Source organism: Polyodon spathula, chromosome 12 (genome assembly GCF_017654505.1).
Source record: "Polyodon spathula isolate WHYD16114869_AA chromosome 12, ASM1765450v1, whole genome shotgun sequence".
NCBI classification, from domain to species: Eukaryota; Metazoa; Chordata; class Actinopteri; order Acipenseriformes; family Polyodontidae; genus Polyodon; species Polyodon spathula.
Window position 1 is genome coordinate 4,549,596 of NC_054545.1, and position 19,963 is coordinate 4,569,558.

The following is a 19,963-nucleotide window of genomic DNA, read 5'->3' on the forward strand; positions in this document are numbered from 1 at the left end:
GAAGCCAGTGGGGTTTTTTTGTTTGTTTTTAGCTGTTCCATTTTGCATTCTAATTCTGTAATGTTTTTGACAGCAGCAGAAGTGGAGCACATTCACGCCATGTTTCAGGAGAAGCAGCTCGAGCTGCAGTCGGCCGTGCTGAAGGTGGACCAGCTGAGCCAGCAGCTGGAGGACCTCAGGAAAGGGAAGCTGAGCGGATTCCAGTCCTTCAGTGGGCAGGTGACGGGGGCCGCAGCACTGGAGCTGAAGAAACTCTACCAGGAGCTGCAGGTACAGTTCAGCCCTGCTGCTCAGGAGATGGAAACGATTTAGTATTGCAGTCCAGGGAATATTTATCAATATTACTCCAGTATGCAGTAAGTAACACAAGCTTTTTTAATCGTAACAGCTTAAATGTACCTTATGCTTTACGGTTATTTCCAGGTGAAGTAGCCTCAGTTTTGGTTGTATCCCTAAAATGATACAGTGAAAGATTATGTATTGGAAGGGGATTTGTACTAAATTGATTTGAACTCTTTCAGTCTGTATTAATCCCAAAGAGCCATATTGGGCAAACACAGTCTAGGTGTAGTGACACAGTAACTTCTTATTTTTATGAACTTTAAAAATCAGAAGCATTTAGTTATAAATGGAGCTGTTTGATTAACCTGGCATGTGTGGATTGCTGTCGTGTTCAGATCCGCAACAAGCTGAACCAGGAGCAGAATAGCAAGCTTCAGCACCAGAAGGAGGTGCTGAACAAGCGCAACATGGAGGTGTCCATGATGGACAAGCGCGTCAACGAGTTGAGGGACCGGCTCTACAAGAAAAAAGCTGAGGCACGTCAAAAAGAAAACATCCCTGTAAGATCAGATCACTCGAGAGCTGTGTTTTAATATTCCTGTCACTCTATGATACTGTCTCCTTAACATATTGAGTTTTTTGAAACTAGATCTAAAACTAGAGGTTTCAATTCTACCAGTCCCATTAGTAAATGTGCTGTTACAATGTTGCAACAACCATGAGGACTAAAAACTATTGTTATTCAGTGGAATTTGATTGACTTTAGCCAGTGCTCTCCACACACATAATTATATTTAATAAGTTGAAATAAGTCAAATGTGCGTGTTCTGGAACCACACTGTGTAGTTTTATGACTGTAAAGTAGATTTTGCATCTGTTGTTATGAATACACTAATACTGCTTTAATACTAACAGGGATGAACTTTTTTCACTCCATTCAGTTTTGTTGTCCTTTGTTAGTTTTGTTCCCTTTTTGTTCTATGCTTGCTGTTCAGCTCAACCTGGCTTTCTCTTCTTCCTGTAGTTAAATCGGATTAACGGGATCCCCTCTCCTCAGCCAGTCCCTGCTCATTCAGGCAGAGTGGCGGCTATAGGGCCTTATATCCAAGCCCCTGCTCCTGGCAGACCCGAGGGGAGCTATCACATTCCAGGAGACCCGGTCAAGCCACAGTCCCTCACTGTCTCGGGCAGCACCAGCCATGCTAGATCAAAGTCAGGTAAGTCCTGACGCTTCTTCATAGACCTATTGCTGTTTTGTACTTTCTGATCTGCTGTTTAGTTTTGCTTATTTCCTTTATTTATTTTTTTGGTAAATGCATGCACCTTAAAGGTTTGTTACACAATCTTAGTGTGTACATGTTTCTCTACCAAGAAATGTAACTTTCTGTTTGGATGTGTGTGTAATATTATAATAAAGAAAGAAAAGTGAGTTTGATAATCTGTCTGAATAAGCCACTACTCTGAGAACACCCCTAAAATTGCATTTTAGAAAGCTTAAAATAGTTACTGTTGCATATTAATTCCTTGTATTTTATATTTCTTCTAAAGCCAAGGCTATGAAATGGCAGTGCATTTAAGTCTAGATTTACACCAGGAATATTTGTCAGGTCGTAAGACAGTTTGTAGTAATGGAATGTGTATACATTGGTTATCTTATCTACATTATTCTTTTATTATAAGTGACTGCTTAGGAGGAAAGTACAGCTATAGCAATGTACATGCATTGCACATTTAGCCCCATTTTGAGTTCCATGTTTGAATTGCAATCTGGCAGATGAGAGTTGGACATTGGTCATTAAAAAGAACATCCATCTAACCTGCATGTCTGCCAACAGAGCCTTAGGGTAGAGTGAAACGACGGAACATGTGGTGCTGGTGTAAAACAGTCAGGGCAGCAAATACAGGGGTATGTCCAGCTACTGCAGACTGCATCAGGATGGCGGTGAACAGACAGCAGTCACTGGAAAGGCACTGCAGAAGATGTTTGGAAACAATGTACTGACATAGCAACACTGAGTAAAAACATTCAGATTTATGGAGTTCTTCATTGTAGGTACAGAATAGATACCCAAGTCGGTGAAATAGAATTGCTGGTAAACACAAGTGTCTGAGTATACCTTTGGATCCCCAGGCACACCCTGTGTCTCATTGTATTATAACGTGGGCTGGTGTATTTGCCTCCGGTGCATTTCAGTTTCCACATTATTGTGAAACTTGTTCTCATGAAATAAATGTGCAATACCTGTAATTAGAGGTGGATACCTTCAGCTCATCATGATATACAGGAATTAAGGGCTTTTACAAAGACGGTTAATCATAAAAGCGCTTGTTCTCATTGTAATGTAAGCATGCAGTTGGATACTGTGTACGGTGTAGTGGGATGACAGTCCCTGTGTAGCAACCTCACATTTTAAAGCTTGAAATAATCTTAGATTTCTGCCTACAGTATTCCTCTTGTTCCATGCTGTTTTTTGTATTGTCATTGTCTGTTCTTGCTCTGTTTTCATTGTATTTTTATATCTATTATTTATTTTCCTCCTGTCCTTTTTTTCTGTTTCTTTTCTATTATTTTATTTTTTTTTTTTTTTTGTGCCTGACCCCTGGATGGCTGGCTCTGCCATGGCTTCTCTCATGCAGAGACAGATGGTCGATGTTTGAAAAAATCTCCAGGTACCTGGAAGGTTTCTGATTTAGACATCATAGTGGATCCTGTCTTGTCAACTCCCACTGCATCTCTGCAGTCTCCAGATCACAGATACACCCACTTGGCATCCTCTTCTGTGTCTGACACACTGTTTTGTGAGTCTGCAGGTTCACATCTGGGTGTGGTGGGAAATGAACCTTTATCAGGCATAACAAACAAACCAAAAAGCAGATTCAAACTGCTTGAAGTAACAGCTGCTGAGTCTGGGCAGGGGGGTGCTAGGTTAATGAGCTAGCCTCACAGGGCTACATTTGTTATTTGGTGTTAATTTAGTTCTTGCTGATATATACACTGCACTACAAGCAACCCCCCCCCCCCCAAAAAAAAAAGCATATGGGAAATCATCAGGGTTTTATTCAGAGTTCATACGTTGTTATGCAGTATAGTAGCACTGTAACATTTTTTTTAATGACTAGTGTTGATGATATAGGGATTAGGTTACTGCTAATCACTTTCTGGCAAACTGGAATAAATCCAGCAATAAATCTTCCTTGTCTTGTTTGTTCCTGAATTTCTGATAAGGTTCATTTTACAATCTTATTTTTTTATTCGAAGTATGCTCTGAAATGTAGTCCCATTTCCACTGGGAGAGTTTGATCATGGTAATGTGCTGCGTCTGTCACTCACTAACTTGCTTCCACATTCTCACAAAGTCAAAACCAGATCAACGTGCCACAGTTACACCCAGCTCCCGTGTCCAGTGTAAGCATTCCTTCCTGTCTTATTGCTTAGTTCGCTGCGTGCAATATCAGCTGGGAAGGAAAGTGACTTGCTAACTGCACTTTGATGCTTTACTGTCAGCTCTTAAACAACACTGTGAATGTTTCTGTAACTCACCTAACATGCCTGCAAGGCCGCCTCTTTACCCATGAAGATAATGTGCTGCCTTTATTTTTGACCGTTAACTTTGTCATATTAAAAAAATGACATAACATTTGTGGTAGTTTAAATTGCTTTGTGGCACATACAGTTAGCATCTTCCTTGAGAGTAATCCAAGGAAGTCTGTGTTTGCTTTTGTAGTGTTGCCCACCTTTTAAAACACGACTACTAGATAGATACAGGAAGCAAAACAGAGGTAGCATTCAATAATAGATGTGTACAGGTAGACAATGGACCTGTAATGTTTCTTAGGGTTACTGTCCATTGGTTATGGAGTTAATTTATTCTACCTGGCTTTAGAAAGTTGGCTTTACGTGTTTGTGATTTATAGTACTAAGGAAATGTAGTTGAGTTTAATGGCATAAGACTTGTCAAATGGGACTCTTGTGTGGTGTTGTCTTATGCACGTGATTGAAAATCACAATCCTATACAAGAGGAGCACAGTAATCGGATGCATGGCTGCTGCTCCCTTTGATATGAAATCACCCTCCTCCTCTTTTTACATGAAAGTTTAATAAGCAGAATGATAATTGCAGTCTTGCCTCTAATTGGTAAACTGTAAGCAACATGTCTTAAAATACAAGAGCTTTGTTAATTGGGTTAGAAAAAACAAGCAAGGAAATGAATGTATTACTATGATATATTACAATGAAAATGTAAATTGTGCTTGCAATAAGAAACAGATTTGTTTAGGCAAATTGGCTGTGTTTTTACAGATTCTGATTTATTTATCTTACTGAAGATAATTCTGTTTGAATTAATGCAATCTGCCCTCATTAGTATGTGTGTTTGCAATCATTTATTTCTTATTAATCAGTAATTGAAACCCGTTCCTCAATAGTGGAAGCTTACTTCTGTACTGTGTGTGCAGCACAAGGAAAGATTCACAGTCTGATAGTTTTAATCATGTGGAAAATATTTGCTGCCTTTTTAAATAATCTCGAGTCAAAACCCTAAGCGATACATAACATATTAAGCAACGTAATGCTGGTTTTGTACTTCTGTAGAATGATGAGTTAAATCTATTTGATTTGGCTCTGAATTGCAAGAATAATCTAATGATTCCCTCAATGACAGTTTATTCATGTTATGGCTTATTAAATTCAAATGAATCGTCTTTTTCATTTGTATTTAATTAAATGCATAAGGATCTGTTAAGTCTTTTTCAAGGAACATACTACATGAAGTAGGTCCTTCCTTGGCAACAAGACCATACATAGACTTCTATCTGCATGCAATCGGGTTAATTCTGCTATATTGACGATTTATACAGTTATGTTTATGAAAAGGAAACAAATTGTTGAGTTGGGGAGAAATGAGGGTCAGTCTGTTGACAAGATTTTTAAGTTACGACGTGTTCCTGTCAGAAATTGTCTTGAAATAACAATGATTTTATGAAACAAATAAATGTTTGTCTCTTTCGTTTAGCTAATGATGCAAACTGGCCCACCCTTAACAAGCAGGGGTCCCCCTCCACGATGAAAAGATCACACATTGACTGGAAGGAGTCCAGTATGGACACGGCTCTCAAAGCTGGGCAGAGTCAGCCTGTACCCAGCACACAAGCCAGCGAGAAGGTAGGCAGCTTCTATTCACTTCCATTTCTACTCCTGCTTTTGTAACATTTTGTACTGTCAAGTATTTCATAATTGCAAATATTTCTTGAAAAAACATCACTACACTAAATAAATGATATGTACTGTATTGGAAAGTGTTACCACTCAAGAATACAAGGTGAATCTGCATTATTTTCAAGATGTACCCTCATCATAATTTATAATAAATACAAATATTAATTTTAAGTACATTTGTTTGTGTATATTTATATATCAATGCCAGTTGTGATTGTCATTCATTTGTAGGGGATAGATCCTGTAACGGTGCCACCATATGTGCCTAACGTACCTAAACAGCTGCAACAGAATTATGGGACCTACCCCAGTCCTGTCCTAACGGGGGCCGGTTCTACAAGCTCTCTGGAAAGAAGAAAAGACAGCAGTCTGCCAAGACCCGGCTCGAACCCGCCCAATTGGCAGAGACCCGGCCCTCCGGTACCATCTGCGACCGTCTACCAGCCTGGGTCTGGGTCTTTGCCTGGGTTTTCTCAGCAGATTCAGCACAGAATGTCTGTGCCGCCGAGCCCCTCCTACCAGCCAGGCAGCTCACCCGTGTTCCCACCCGGGGAAAACAGACCTGATCCCCCGCTGGCTGTGGCGGTCAGACCTTTCCTTACAGACAAGGGCTCCCGGCCTCAGTCTCCAAGGAAAGGTCCCCAGACTGTCAATTCCAGCTCTATATACTCCATGTACCTTCAGCAAGCTACGCCACCAAAGAGCCATCAGCAGAACATCTACAGCACCTTAAGCAAAGTACCAGCAGTCAAAGCAGGTATGCAGATAAATGTGTGTTTGCTTTTGATATATTGCTTTTATCTGGAACAGCTCAAAGGGAATAACCTAGAATCTGTATCCATACCACAGTTGGGATTGTAGAAACTGTGTTAATTGTACTATAATAAGAATCTTAAAGCGTATTCAGTGCAGAATTTTGCGATTTGTAAGGAATCCATCAAAGCACTTTGCCAGTGCAATCAAGTTATGTAGGGCTGGCAAGGTAAGGTAGCACAGGATGGAAGCACATGCTTCATTTATGTAACAGTTCATTTTATGCAACAGTCAATCTTTTATATTATTCAGAATAAATGTTTTTAATTACATTTATTTTTTTGCTGAACAAACCATGGTCATGTCTCTCACTCACTTTGTCCATCTTGTTCATTCTTTTGCAGTTTATGGAAAACCAGTGTTGGCACCCAGTTCGGCACCCAGTTCAGCACCCTCATCGCCATTGCCTTTCCTTCAAGGGCTGCCCTACCCCTCATCTCAGCCTCTGTCTCAGGAGGACGGTACTGACCAGGAGATTGAGCTGGAGAACCTGCCCCCTCATCCCCCCGGAGAGGGGAACCCCAGTGTGGACAACATCCACCGGCCACTCAGCCCCACTAAGCTCACCCCCATCGTGCACTCCCCCCTGCGCTACCAGAGTGATGCCGACCTGGAGTTCCTGCGTAAGAAGCTGGCCAATGCCCCGCGGCCCCTGAAGAAGCGCAGCTCCATCACGGAGCCCGAGGGACCCAGCGGGCCCAACATCCAGAAGCTGCTCTACCAGCGCTTCAACACGCTGGCAGGGGGCATGGAGAGCACCGGCACCCCCTTCTACCAGCCCACCAACCCGTCCGACTATATGGGAGGGGTGCTGGCTGACGTGGACAACGGGAACCTGCCGGAACCGACCACCATCCCCCCGCCGCCCCCCAGCCAGCTCCCTTCCCCCTCCCTGGAGCCACAGCTCCCCTCCTCAGACGCCAACGACAACGAGCTTCCATCACCTCCCATGGAAGAGCTGACCACCGACGATGCCAACCAGCCCGCTGACACCACCGAGGACAGTAACAACAATCCTGCCACAGTCCCCGAGCAGCTGCCCAGCCCTATCCCCGAGGTCAGCTCTCCAGAGGAGGCTGATGTCCTTCCCCTGCCCCCAGGACCCCTGCCACAGCCCCCTGTGAGTGAACAATGCATTGACACTACCTGGAAATGTAATAAAGAGGTTTTATAGTGAGCACCGCCCACCCCCCCCCATCTTACTTAAGTTCAGTGCTAGTAAAACAGATTACTATTATAGAGCTTGAAACAGCCTTCTGATTTTAAGTTTGTTTTGCTTTCGATGAAACTGCTTTTAAACTCTACCCCCCAATTGGAACTTTCTTCTCTGCAGGTAAAGCGTACCAATTTAAAGAAGCCCAATTCTGAGCGCACTGGCCATGGACTGAGGGTGAAATTCAATCCCCTGGCCCTCCTCCTTGATGCTTCCTTGGAAGGGGAATTCGACTTGGTGCAAAGAATTATTTATGAGGTAAAGTCCTGCAATCACCACTGGAACTATTAAAGAAAATTGAGCATTATAAGATTACTTGCTATCGCTGATCTAACTCTTTCGGCACTAAGTTTCATTGCAAAAAGTCAACATTACTGTAACCAATTACAATATTTTCAGTGTCTTATATGGAAATGAGTCACACAAATGGTGTAGGACTGGAGTGGACTAGCTGGTCGGCTGTGTTGAGTGGAGATATTTCTCCTGGATCTCTTCACAGGTTTGCAGTGTTTAGAGTTAACACTGGGGCCAGATTGTGTGCTTTTATCCAATAGGCTTGGTCTTGTCTGAATACTACTTCTTTTAACTCGTAGTTGCTGTGCTCTTCCCAGGTTGAAAACCCCAGCACCCCTAATGATGAAGGTATAACTCCACTACACAATGCAGTGTGTGCGGGTCATCATCACATTGTGAAATTCCTGCTAGATTTTGGAGTAAATGTCAATGCTGCTGACAGCGATGGATGGTGAGTTTTTGTCTCAAATACAGAAAGCCTGTGTGTCAAATAATGCACATACTGTGTATGAAAAAATATGAGCCTGTTGAAACTGTTACTACTGTTCTGTTATATGATCCATGAAAATACTTTCAATCTAAATATCTGCTAAAGAAAATGTTTTCCCAAAGGTAGAGAAATACATTCCCCATACTTTTAAAATTGGAACAAATTATATGTTGGACAGAGCAGCGTGCCCTGGGCATTGTGAACAAAAAGCAGACAGGTATTAGTTTCAGTTCACTTGACAACTTAATATATGTTTTGGTTAAGAAAAGACCATTCATTTGACGAAATCATGCATTTAGTACAGAATGGGAAGAATTATTCCCACTAACAGTTGGCTTCCAGTTCAAGTTGACTTGTTTGTTAAACTGGAGGAGTTTGGAGATTTTAGATGCAACATATGAATACATATTTTAGTGGGTGTGCAACTAAAAACAACATACTTTTTTTTTTTTTAACAAAAAAGCTAAATACAGTGGTTTGATGGCTTTTGTTTGAGTACCAGGTACTAGGTAGGACTGAGGTTTAGTTTTGAATTGGTGAAGAGGAGTAGAAATAAGTACACACTTTCATAGTTTGAAGTGTTTGATTTTCTCCCAGGACGCCATTGCACTGCGCTGCTTCTTGTAACAGTGTTCATCTCTGCAAACTCCTGGTGGAGTCTGGAGCAGCCATTTTTGCTTCGACTATTAGTGATGTGGAAACTGCTGCAGACAAGTGTGAGGAGATGGAGGAGGGCTACATCCAGTGCTCTCAGTTCCTCTATGGTAGGTGTAATGCAGCTATCAAGAAATTTGAACTGGTCCCTTTTAGTTCTGGTAGGAAAGTGGACACCAAAGGCCTTTTGGCCTTTCAGGGAGCGCATTCTACTGCCAGTAATATCAGCAGTAGCCCGAGGTAATGCATATTATTCATGCAAAAAGTTTTTTTTTTTTTTAAATCTGTAACCCATCAAATCAAGTCATACTTTAAAAACCACCCTTCCTACAGCTAAATCCAAGAGATTACATAATTGTGCAATAATCATTTTTGTAAATCCGCAGAGCAAGATTTGCAAGTGCAGTCTCTTGTAAAGCGTTGTTTTGATGTTGCTCTGCTCCTCTCAGGAGTACAGGAAAAGCTGGGCGTGATGAACAAAGGCACAGTGTATGCGCTGTGGCAATACGAAGCCCAGAACAATGACGAGCTCTCTTTCCGGGAAGGAGATGCCATCACCATTCTGAGGCGCAAAGATGACAGTGAGACAGAGTGGTGGTGGGGGCGCCTCAATGACAAGGAAGGCTATGTCCCTCGCAATCTGTTAGGGGTGAGTGCTGTGTGGTGTGGGTTTTTTTTGCCTCCTCTGCGTTAGTTAGCTATTGTGAGTTATATTTCTGTGGCTGCCTGACTGTGTCTGATCCTACTTTAGTGCATGAGGTGTACTTCTGGAGGGTAAGAAGACGAAAAAAGTAAATTAAGACTTTAAAACTTGGAATTGAGTCAAGTCATTAAGCTTATTTAATTGATGCCAGAGTTGACTTTTTAGACAGCATGGCTTTACCCATTCATCTAATGTGTTTTTTTGTTTATTTATTTATTTATTTGCAGCTGTACCCAAGAATAAAGCAGAGACAACGTTCCCTGGCATAAAATCCAAGTAGCGTCAGAAACGGCTGTAATTGTCAATGAAATAACTGGAATTGTAAAGACTGGAGACATTCTCTTCTGGGAAACAAAATAGCTGCTGTCATTTTCAAGAGTGGTGCTGTTCTCCTGACCATGGGCAGTGTTTTAAAACAAATCATTTTATAAATCACACAGAACTTCTCATTACAGATTTTGTTTTGAACACTAAAGTTTCTGGCAAGCGAAACATCGAAAATATATATATATATATAGCTATATATAATATATATATAGTTCTATATATATATATATATATATATATATATATATATATATATATATATCTGTTCAGTTGAAGCAGTGCTTCAGCATTAGGCATGCCAGATGTTGAAGAGTTGTTTGTTCTGCTGCATTAGATGTCTGCCTGGTTTCAGTGCTGTTTTACTGAAACCCCAAAATGACAGAATTCTGCTTTTAAATACTGCCGAGATTCTCTCAAAGGAACACAGAGACTGCCCTGATTGGGGTAAAAGAAACAGGGCTTTGCAGGTGAAGTTGAGGGCTTTTGTGACTTAAAAAAAGAGGGGTAAGGTAGTCTTAACACAGTATTGCTATTTAATAGTTTCAGTGTAGAGCCAAGTACGCACGTTAAACACGACTCATTAGTCTCAAAATGTAATGTTCTGAAGCCAAGTACCTTGGAGGATTGACTTGCTAATGCAAGACATGGAGTCTTTCTTATCTCTGGGTAAGCTACAGCAAAGGCAGGAAAGAATGAATCGATGCATGTTTGATTGGGTGATCTTGAGGATGGTAGAAAATCGATGAGTGATTGGAATTTGTATTAAAGCTGGATTTAAAAGAAAAACAAAAAAATATGTTTAAAAAGAATATGAAGAGGAATAATTTTCTTTACCAGACATGAAGTTTGGGTGCTGTTTATTTATTGGGAGGACTAGGTCCTTTGAAGAGAAAGGGATGTCAGAGGGAAGAATGAGAATGTAGAATGGTTTCTACAGAGGTCAGTCCCTGTGTTCCCTAGTAATATCAGTGTCAGGAGATTGATGCAATAACAGTTTTGTGCAAGAGAATAGAGCACTTCAGTACACAGCAAATTACTCATGCTTTTATATAAAAGACTGTTTCATGGATATTTTTCCATATGAGCTATACAAATGCATTTTACAGATTTCTGTGTTATGTGACAGCCTCTGACTTGCTTTTTCATGTTTTAAAGTCTTGTGTAATTTTTACCCACTCAGAGCAGTGCTGTAAACAGCTTAGCCACTGTGGAGTATAAATGTAAATATTGTGACGAGTATCAGAAGTGAAGAGGTGTTTGACAGTGGCTCTGCTGTATGAATATGTAACTGAACTGCAGTTTCTGTATAGTATACAGATACACTACTTAAGCAACATGTAATGTAAACGTTCACAATAAAGCAATGCCGTGGCATGAATGTTGGGATTGCATTGTTTGTATTTTAAATCTACCAGGACAAAGTAAACCCACACACTGGTTAACATTTAACCATAACAGTAGTCAGAACTGAGATGAATAACTTAAAGGAGTTTAACTAATTTGTGTTTCCTAGAGCATAACTAAAAATGTGCCTGCACCACAAGACTTAAAAATGTAGACATTAATTTTTTTTTTTTAATTTTTATTAAAGAAAGATGTACACACAATAAAAACAGCTCTCCATTTGTACAGGTGAAGCAGATCTATTTACAGTCTCTAATGATCACGATTAGGAACCATTAAACAATTCACTCAAGCCACATAACTGGCAAACCTCTTTAACCATGCCCCCCTTCCCTTGTCCAAATAATTTAGAACTCAGAACTTGGTAAACACACTCATTTTAGACTGAAGTTGGGGAAACTAGGAAGACAAATGAGATTAACGATTACAAACAATGCAGGCGAAAAAGTCGTACTCATTTGAATGAATTTCCAGCAAAAGCTTTAGGTCCAATGTTTAGTACACGACTGAACCTTACATATTCATAGGATGTATACAAATATTGATTTTACTGTATTGCATGGTGTTCTCTTTCCCTACCATTTCAGGGAAATAACTGTATTCTAATTAATCTGTATAAAGTTATTAGCAGTGCAATATTTTCTTTGAGTTACATTAATCAATAACAAAAAACTATCAAATGTGTGCTTTATCATGTAGGAAAAGAAGTTTACAGAAGTGCTACAAACAACGCATAGGCATAAAAGGTATGTATCCTGCTGTTATAGAAGTGTTAAAATAGTAATATTTAACCAAATATATTTTTAAAAAAATTGAAAACTTGAGACTACATTTAAAGCATTAATAAACTGTATATATTGCACTAGATCCCCAGAATATGCAATAGTAATCAATTATGTAAATAAACAAGAGGGGGGAAGAAAAGCAAATAGGAGGCATTTTCAAAATACGTGTCAGACTAGAAACAATGTAATACTTGAAGGCCTTTGTCTTCATGTCAATATATCCGCATCTCAACTGTCATTGGTCCCGCGATTCATACACAAGCTTTGCAGCCTACAGGAAGACAATTATTAAAAGCAGCAAAAATAAACATTTGACATTTTACTTAGTGTTGCCTCTTCAGAACATCACAATGAAAAGAAAAGAAAAAATGAAAGTGGGTTTTTCGATAGTTCTGCTGAGGTGGACTGGTTCCATTGGTTAGAACAAAGGAATACGATCCTGGTTTCAAATACCAGCTCAGCCACAGACTTAACTGTATTAAAAAGGAAGATAGTGATAATTCTCAGTTCAGTGATTTAATAAAATGAAATACCTTATGCATTGCTGCTAGCCATGCTGAGGCAGTCTTGTTATCTTCTCTGGCATTCAGCTTGAGTTGCTGTAGATCCTGGGATCCTACTGCTTTATACTGAAGCAGCATGCCACTGGCACGGGAGTTACCCCCTACACAGGATTCAGAAACCAGTACAAAATACAGGATTAAAAGCGAACACAAACATTCTAACAAACTGATTTCCGCACATCTTTTAACAAGAAGTATTCACAGTCTTGTAGTTCAAGTTCTACAAAACTGAAGCCCGGCCTGCAAAATTAGGTTGAACACACAAATAAGCAGCTCACGCTATTAAGACATTTTATAAAAGAATCAATGCATGCCTAATTCAACTAAAAGGAATGGGATACCAAGCAGAAGTCATGTCTGTAGCTGTGTCTACAAAAGATGAAAAAAAAAAAAGTCTTGGAGTTAGCAACAGAGATCTTTGTGTCTTTTTATACTACTTAACTTTTTTTTGTATATGCTGATGATTTATTTGTGTGTTCAGAGCCATAACATATCACTATCCAACCAACTTAAGTTAATTTAAATAAGACACAAAAAAAAACCCAAACATCTGCCGAGTTCTAAAAACTGTAAAAGCAGCACACCACAGGGATAGAAAGACAGCATGCATTGGTTAGTTTTAATGAGATTGCCCAAAGTAGCTGAAGTTATTTATAATTCAAATTGTAATAATAATAATAAAAAGTTTCACAATATTGAACAGGATCTGTAAATAGAATCAATTCGTGTCATTCAAATGCCTTTGCCTGCTCTTGATATTTATCACACAGGAATTACTAAGAAATAGTTTACTGAAGTTGATTTACTTTCTACCAGTGCCTGAATCTATCCAAGAGTTGCCTTTACGAATTGCTTACCATTATGTTTTTATAAATGAAAGAAACCAAGTAAAAAAGCAAACAATTGGAATTGAAGAGTGTGGATGTAACCACATGGAATTCTTATCTGAGGGTCAATTGCATTAATCCAATCAAAATACGTAACACAACACAGACCTTTAAAACAAACTATTACTATGTACTCCTAAGGACCAACACATGTGTCACGTGGCAGAGACCCCAAGCAGCACAGGAATGACAGATCAACAGTAGAGCTCAATATGCTTGATTTCATCCCCTCTCGATCTGCACAACCAGCGCACTGTAAAGGCCAGGCAATCTCGTTAAAGCAATGAGATGGAAGGACTAGGAGGCAGCATGGCAAGGGGTTACAGCTCACAATGGCAGGGCTGACCTTCAGTAATATATTGACTCTCCAGCAGGCTGGTGTAAGTGTGAATATCTTTTTCTGCAGAGAAGACAGGCAGGCCCAAGACAGTGAGAAAGGAGGATTAGTCCAAGGGGAGTCGAATCAGGAAATTACAGGATGCATTGCTTGTATCCGACAGCAGAATTGTCATATTTTGTAGCCTTGTGTATGTTTTCATGTAGACCCCGATTCAATTTGCAAGTTATTTTATTGTCACTTTTTATCTTAAATAAAAATTGACAATATAAAATACTACTGGCAAACCTACAACTAAAGTGAAATCACTTTGAAAACTACAGAGAATTACATTCAGAACCAAAACCAATAGAAATAAATTAAATCCTTTTGAAAAATACATCAAAACAACCAAATAAAAATAAAACTTGATTTATTTGACAGTAGTAATTATGGATTCAGTAAACCAGAAAATGTAGGAACTTAAAACGGAAATAAAAACAGAGTCAGAAGGGTCTTTCAATGAATTATGAAAAAGGAATCGGTCTGAAAAAAGTTAGTGGGTGAGCAATCCACCCTTCATACAATAGAGAGTTTTATTAACAGGGTCCTTTACCTCCGGGGGTGAACCCTTCAGTTAGGATCTGAAAACTCGAGACACGGGAGAGTTCAACCTCCAAGTGGCTGTCTCCATCGAGAAAGAGGTACCTGATGAACGATTACAAAATGCTACTCTGTATTAAACAGTATTAAATACAGTATATCTGTATTAAACATAAACGAGGATTCAGGGATGGAAATAAGACTCCTGCATTGCAGATTCATTCACGCAATGTAATGTTTTTGGCCCACATGAACGTTTCCTTTCTCGGGGACCCAAGATTAACGAATCAGCTTTGCAAGAAGTCTCATTTACATCCTGGATATGTATTGCATTACTTCAGACAAGTTCATTCATTTAGCAAATATAAAAATTACACATCACATCTGTTTTCTCACCCAAAGCGCACAAAAAAAACGCTGATCAAAAATGTGTCCCAGCACAGTAATTCATGAAGGTCAATTTAATGATTCATTCCTTTCAAAATTAAAAGGCATTGTAAAGTGCTTTCCTGGCTGCAATACAGAATGTATCCACCTGAGGGAACTAAAACAACAATACAGTACCTTTTATAGTGCTACAGTACAAATAACCTGGTGGGAGGGAAAACAAAGTTTTCATAAGCTGCCAACACCACCTTTTGGTTTGTTACTGCAAAGAAAATATACTACATACGTGGAAAGAACAACATTATATTAGCTACTCACCTCCCCAAATTAACATATTACCTGTTTTCTGTAATTATTTAAGGTTTAGAGTTTGAGATCAACAGGTTTATACAAAAAAAAAAAAAAAAAAAACATTGCAACTCACCACAAAAAAAAGCAAAATCAGGGGAAGTAGTGCCTCACCCCTGCAATGTAACATGTCAAAGTTTTGCATTGCCTCATTCATTTATTGAAAAAAACTGGCATTTGCTGCAAGTGGGCTGCAAGTGGGCTGGCATTTGCTGCAAGTGGGCTGGCTTGGCTGTGTTCTAACACTACAGCCAATCATTCTCAAGATGCGCTTAGGGATTGGGAAGTCGTGGGATATTTCCCAGTGTTTTCCTAATATGAACACCCATTACCCTTCCCAGGGAAAAACTAAAAATCACATTTTTAAAATGCATTTTACCTGTGGTTGTTAGACAGCCGACAGACCATTGATTCTGATTTCTCCGAGGTGCCCAAAGTCACCGTAAAATTGGCACCTTTGAAATGGAAAACAAGACAGTAACGGGTCAGCAAACAGAGAAGATACAACTGAACCTCCAAAATACAATGACTTCTTTATTGAGCAGGGACAAAATCCACAAAACCAATTTATTTAAGAAACAAGCATTTCCACTGGGATCAGTTTGCCCATTACAGTACCGTAAGCGAGAATGAGGACCCAGAAGTCTCTTGTCTTAGCTAATGCAGTAAGCGTGTACAGTAACTGAGGGTCTCAGCATGGTTAATGGGAACCACTAGGCCAAACCCTGCCTCACAGATTCTACCAGATTCCAAGCAGGTCAGGAAAGCTTTTGGAAAAACTGTTTCTGTCCAACAAATATGAACTTGAAATTGTAGCCAGAAGGCTCGTCATTTTAAAAGGTCTTATCAGAGCACTCAGCCTCTAAAGTCCAAACGTCCACAGAGCCAGTACATTGATTTGACAGTCTGAAGGCTGGAAAACCCCTACTTTTCAACTACAGGCATGTGTACGTTACCACTAAGCATCATTTATAACAAAAAATAAACCTTTGTTTAGTTGGCAAAAAAACGAAATACACCAACAAAAATCAGCTTATCTTCATGTGCTATGTTCCTTAGGGATCAAATAGAAATATTATTAGAAATATATTCTTTAGAAAGCTTTTTACTGTGTAAATTGCTTTTGTAGCAACTCTGATTGGTGGCAGGTATTGCATTTGCTAGCGACATTTCAAGAAACTTTAGTTTCCAGAAATATTGGATCACAAAGTATTTAATAATTACATCAATAAACATCTAAAAGTATAAATAGCACAACATTTATGATTACAGTAGATTGTGCCATGCTGCACTGCCAGGAACCCAGCCCAGTTTTATTTATTTTTTACTTTGCACAAACTCAGTGTTCATTTATGTGTATCATCCATAACTAATAAACAATCAATAGTGCCAAATAATACAGACTAAAAAAAACTAGATAAGTTCAATGACAAAATGTTTCAGCTGTAAGTCTCTCAATGTCTTCAATGTGCAGCAATATCTAGTCATGGTAGAAGTCTAATCAGTGCTCATTTAAAAAGAAAAACATTAAATATTGAAAACTGATGAAAATAAGAGAATTGGTCAATGTCATCTGGAAATGTACTGAAGTTTTTTGTCTCTGAATCAGAGAAAAAGAACAGAGTAAGGATGAGATAATATGTGTGGGATCAGTTCCTCCCCAGGAGATGTTAGAGCAATAGCTTAACAGGTACCCTCCTGAGAGGCACACTTGTACAATCATTGCACAGTCAGCATACGCTGAGAGAAACCTGGACCTCTTACACAAGGGCATCTGCATGCCACTGCAGCAGGAGAGAAATAGAAATTCCCAATACTGACACCTCCAGAAGCCAGGGCCTACGTCCAGCCCTTCTTACCCTTCATGAGCACTTTGATCTGCTTGTCGTAGAACTCCATCTCCTTCTGTGAGACGAGGCTGCATTCTGCACACTGCCGGACCGGGTCCACAAAGCACATCCGAGGGAGAAGCACTTTCTTACTGCAGCACTTGTCACAGAAACACTTCCCACAGCGCCTACAGTGATGCTGCCAAAGAAAATAAATGCAATTATACTCCAGTTAGTAGAATGGATTTTATTAAAAAAAAAAAAAAAAAACACAAACAGACCCCACAGATATCAGGCACCTATATTACAGCTCTAATAACATTCTACATGATGCATTTATTAAATGCACATATATTTTAGCAGAGAACCTTCGAGACTTTTGTATCTAGGCATAAATTTGCTAACAGGTATAAATAAGGGGCAAACACACAAAGCTCAAAAATAGGCAAAAGTCAAACATTAATGCTGCATTTACTTTTTTTCAATATAAGAAATGAAATAACGAGGCAATTGTTTCAACGCAAAGTTTCTATGCCCCTATAAAATAAAATTTTATATATATATATATATATATATAGATAGATATATAGATAGATAGATAGATAGATAGATAGATAGATAGAGAGACTCATACATCTTTTTAACATGTGCTGCATTAACATACAACATGGCAAATACGGTGTTGACAGACAGCTTCGTAGCATTCGTTTTAAAGATGCTGATTTATTTAAATGCATAGAAACAAAAAAACTGAATGGATGAATATGTACCAAGACACAGGTTGATTTTTTTTTAATACATGGTGGTGGCTGATGTTATCTTACCTTCCTTGTGAGGAAGTCAAACCTTGTGTCGCACTGCATGCATCTTGGGCACTAGACAAAGTAAATGATATACAAAAGTTTTTAAAAATTTCAATTGTTCAAAAAACCTTAATCCATCAAAAAAGTCACAGCTGTCAAAACATTTTTTTTATTAAGTAGTCTCATTTAAATAAACATGCTCAACAGCCAGCGGGCCATGTGGATTCCCTTCCCCACGTGACTGGACTACAGCGCACTGGAGCTGTGGAAATCTGGCAGCAGATCACAGCTTCCTATCACATGGCAGCATTACAGCACGTTTTAGGAGAAAAACAAGGGTGTTTACCATTTCACTGCCACGTCACGTGGAACAGTCATGCAATCGGTCCTGGCTTTCCTTTACTGCAACCAAAAGAGCTGATCCTGTATAAAGCTTTATTTTGACAACAGTCGTGATAACCTTGCCTTTCAAATGCACATACAATACTTGTCAACCCAAGACATGATCAACACTGTCAGTCAAACAAAACCACTGCGTGACTGACACGATCTGACAGATGAGAATGTCCTAGCAAAACGAAAACATTTACTTGTTCTGTAATTTGATGTAACAATCACCCGCTGGTACATAATGAGAAATGTCAGGCCAGTTGTCTAGAACAGAGTCTGTATTATACAATATTACAACCAGCCTTTAGAAACTGCACCTTATCTATAAAAACAACAGCAACAAAATGGTCTTGCGGGTACTGCAAATTAAAATATCAAAGAGAGCTGTCAATCGAAAAGTCAACAGCTAAACAATGGAATTATCCATCATTTGCACAGTAGCGGGCAGTTGCAATCACAGCAGGGGGTGCAACATGTACTACACTAGCAATTAATCACTAAACCCTCTAAGCCAATCAGCTCAGAGACACTGTTCGCATTGACAATATGTCACTTTCTGCATTGACTTAGCATTTAAAATGTGCTTCCATATACGTACTAGAACTAAACAGAAAAACTTTTGCTCAGTTTCAGCAACTCACTAAAAGGTACATTTTTTGAAGTGTGAACTACTGGAGAAAAAACCACATGGTTCATTATAAAGGAAAATAATATGGAAATATTGCGCAATGTTCTGAGTGAGTGACGACATTCCAAGAAGTCTTAAATTTGCTTAAAAGTTATCCACACCCATGCACGGTTTAGGACACTCACAATTCCCTTAAATAGTTGTGCTTGTAAATTTAAAAATGTAACGAAGTCTGCTTTGGTAATGTTACAAACCAACATATAACAAGATCAGACTTGTTTCCCCATTAACACAGAAACATGCATGCATGTCTTGCAGTGTTAAAAACGTATCACTGTCAGCTTGGACTTCTGCGTTCGTTCATTCTGTGAACAACAAACGTTTTTGCATTGCTGAACCTAAAGGCGCTTTATCTAGAAACCACTTGCTTCGTACTGTTTAATGTACTCACAGCAAAGATTAATACCCTGTGCGTGTGTCAGGCATACGATTACACTGTTCAGGTCCTTAGCAAAAAGTAAAATAAAATAACCTTTCATCATGACGAAAAAATGCATAGAATCCATCAAAAGAGAACATATTTCATCTTGTTGGCTGGGGTTTCTTTTTTGAGGGACGGGTCATCTCCATCAGCTACAAAAATACAAAGACAGAATCCGTGTCCAGCTGCCTGCGCGTCGGGGTATGCACTAAACTCCCCAACCCCTCCGGGGCAGGCCTCACCTCTTTATCTGGCACCCACTGCGGCTCGTCCAGGGAGAAGGGGCTGCTGAAGGCTCCGTTCTCCGGTATCATACGAAGTCCGCTCGGGCTGCGGACCAGCTTTTTGCTATCAGGCACGGAGGACATTTTTAGTAAAATTCACTCCTCCCCTCCCGAAAACTCACAGCGTCTCGGCCAATGGAAAAAAAAAAAAAAGGTTCACGCCCCAAAAACATGCCAATTTTATTGATTGGCAGATGAACAACCAATTGCAATCTCTGTTTGGAGTTCTAGAACCAGTCCTTGGTTGCTTGTCATAATGCACC

At 39.5% G+C, this 19,963-nt stretch overlaps 2 protein-coding genes across 19 annotated transcripts in view; one reads left to right on the plus strand and one right to left on the minus strand.

Moving 5' to 3' along the window:
- LOC121324044 (apoptosis-stimulating of p53 protein 1-like) overlaps positions 1-10,150 on the plus strand; it is a 40,154-nt gene extending 30,004 nt beyond the window's left edge. For 7 of the 15 annotated variants that reach the window (XM_041265446.1, XM_041265447.1, XM_041265440.1 and 4 more), the window contains 12 exons: positions 74-270; positions 678-842; positions 1,307-1,499; positions 2,920-3,081; positions 5,296-5,444; positions 5,730-6,255; positions 6,656-7,431; positions 7,645-7,782; positions 8,136-8,269; positions 8,906-9,072; positions 9,349-9,611; positions 9,893-10,150. In XM_041265446.1, coding sequence (XP_041121380.1) covers positions 74-270; positions 678-842; positions 1,307-1,499; positions 2,920-3,081; positions 5,296-5,444; positions 5,730-6,255; positions 6,656-7,431; positions 7,645-7,782; positions 8,136-8,269; positions 8,906-9,072; positions 9,349-9,611; positions 9,893-9,934 — 2,912 coding nt within the window. In that variant the 3' untranslated portion in view covers positions 9,935-10,150. The remainder of the gene's footprint in view (positions 1-73; positions 271-677; positions 843-1,306; positions 1,500-2,919; positions 3,082-5,295; positions 5,445-5,729; positions 6,256-6,655; positions 7,432-7,644; positions 7,783-8,135; positions 8,270-8,905; positions 9,073-9,348; positions 9,612-9,892) is intronic. The other 8 variants (XM_041265448.1, XM_041265443.1, XM_041265442.1 and 5 more) reach the window with 8 other exon arrangements.
- A 42-nt stretch (positions 10,151-10,192) lies between these two features.
- On the minus strand, positions 10,193-19,826 carry LOC121324386 (zinc finger FYVE domain-containing protein 21-like). Of its 4 annotated transcripts, XM_041266162.1 has the most exons (9): positions 19,659-19,733; positions 19,468-19,568; positions 17,939-17,989; positions 17,145-17,313; positions 15,665-15,740; positions 14,564-14,655; positions 13,978-14,031; positions 12,715-12,845; positions 10,193-12,452 (listed from the first exon to the last, which is right to left on the minus strand). In XM_041266162.1, the coding sequence occupies exons 3-9, from the start codon at positions 17,975-17,977 to the stop codon at positions 12,417-12,419; spliced, it is 597 nt and encodes a 198-aa protein (XP_041122096.1). In that variant the 5' UTR covers positions 17,978-17,989; positions 19,468-19,568; positions 19,659-19,733; the 3' UTR covers positions 10,193-12,416. The 4 variants fall into 4 exon arrangements, with proteins under 4 accessions (XP_041122096.1, XP_041122093.1, XP_041122095.1 ...); XM_041266159.1 differs by lacking the exon at positions 19,468-19,568 and having other exon boundaries at positions 19,659-19,826; XM_041266161.1 differs by having other exon boundaries at positions 19,468-19,749.
- Between the last annotated feature and the right edge of the window lie 137 nt (positions 19,827-19,963).

What these genes read in the sequence shown, in the direction of transcription:
- LOC121324386 (XM_041266159.1), bottom strand. Translation starts at nt 19,784, where the DNA reads ATGTCCTCCGTGCCTGATAGCAAAAAGCTGGTCCGCAGCCCGAGCGGA. An exon ending in AGTGGGTGCCAGATAAAGAG is followed by an intron (nt 17,990 to 19,658) that starts GTGAGGCCTGCC and finishes TACTTTGTCTAG; the next exon opens with TGCCCAAGATGCATGCAGTG. An exon ending in GATCAAAGTGCTCATGAAGG is followed by an intron (nt 15,741 to 17,144) that starts GTAAGAAGGGCT and finishes TCCATTTCAAAG; the next exon opens with GTGCCAATTTTACGGTGACT.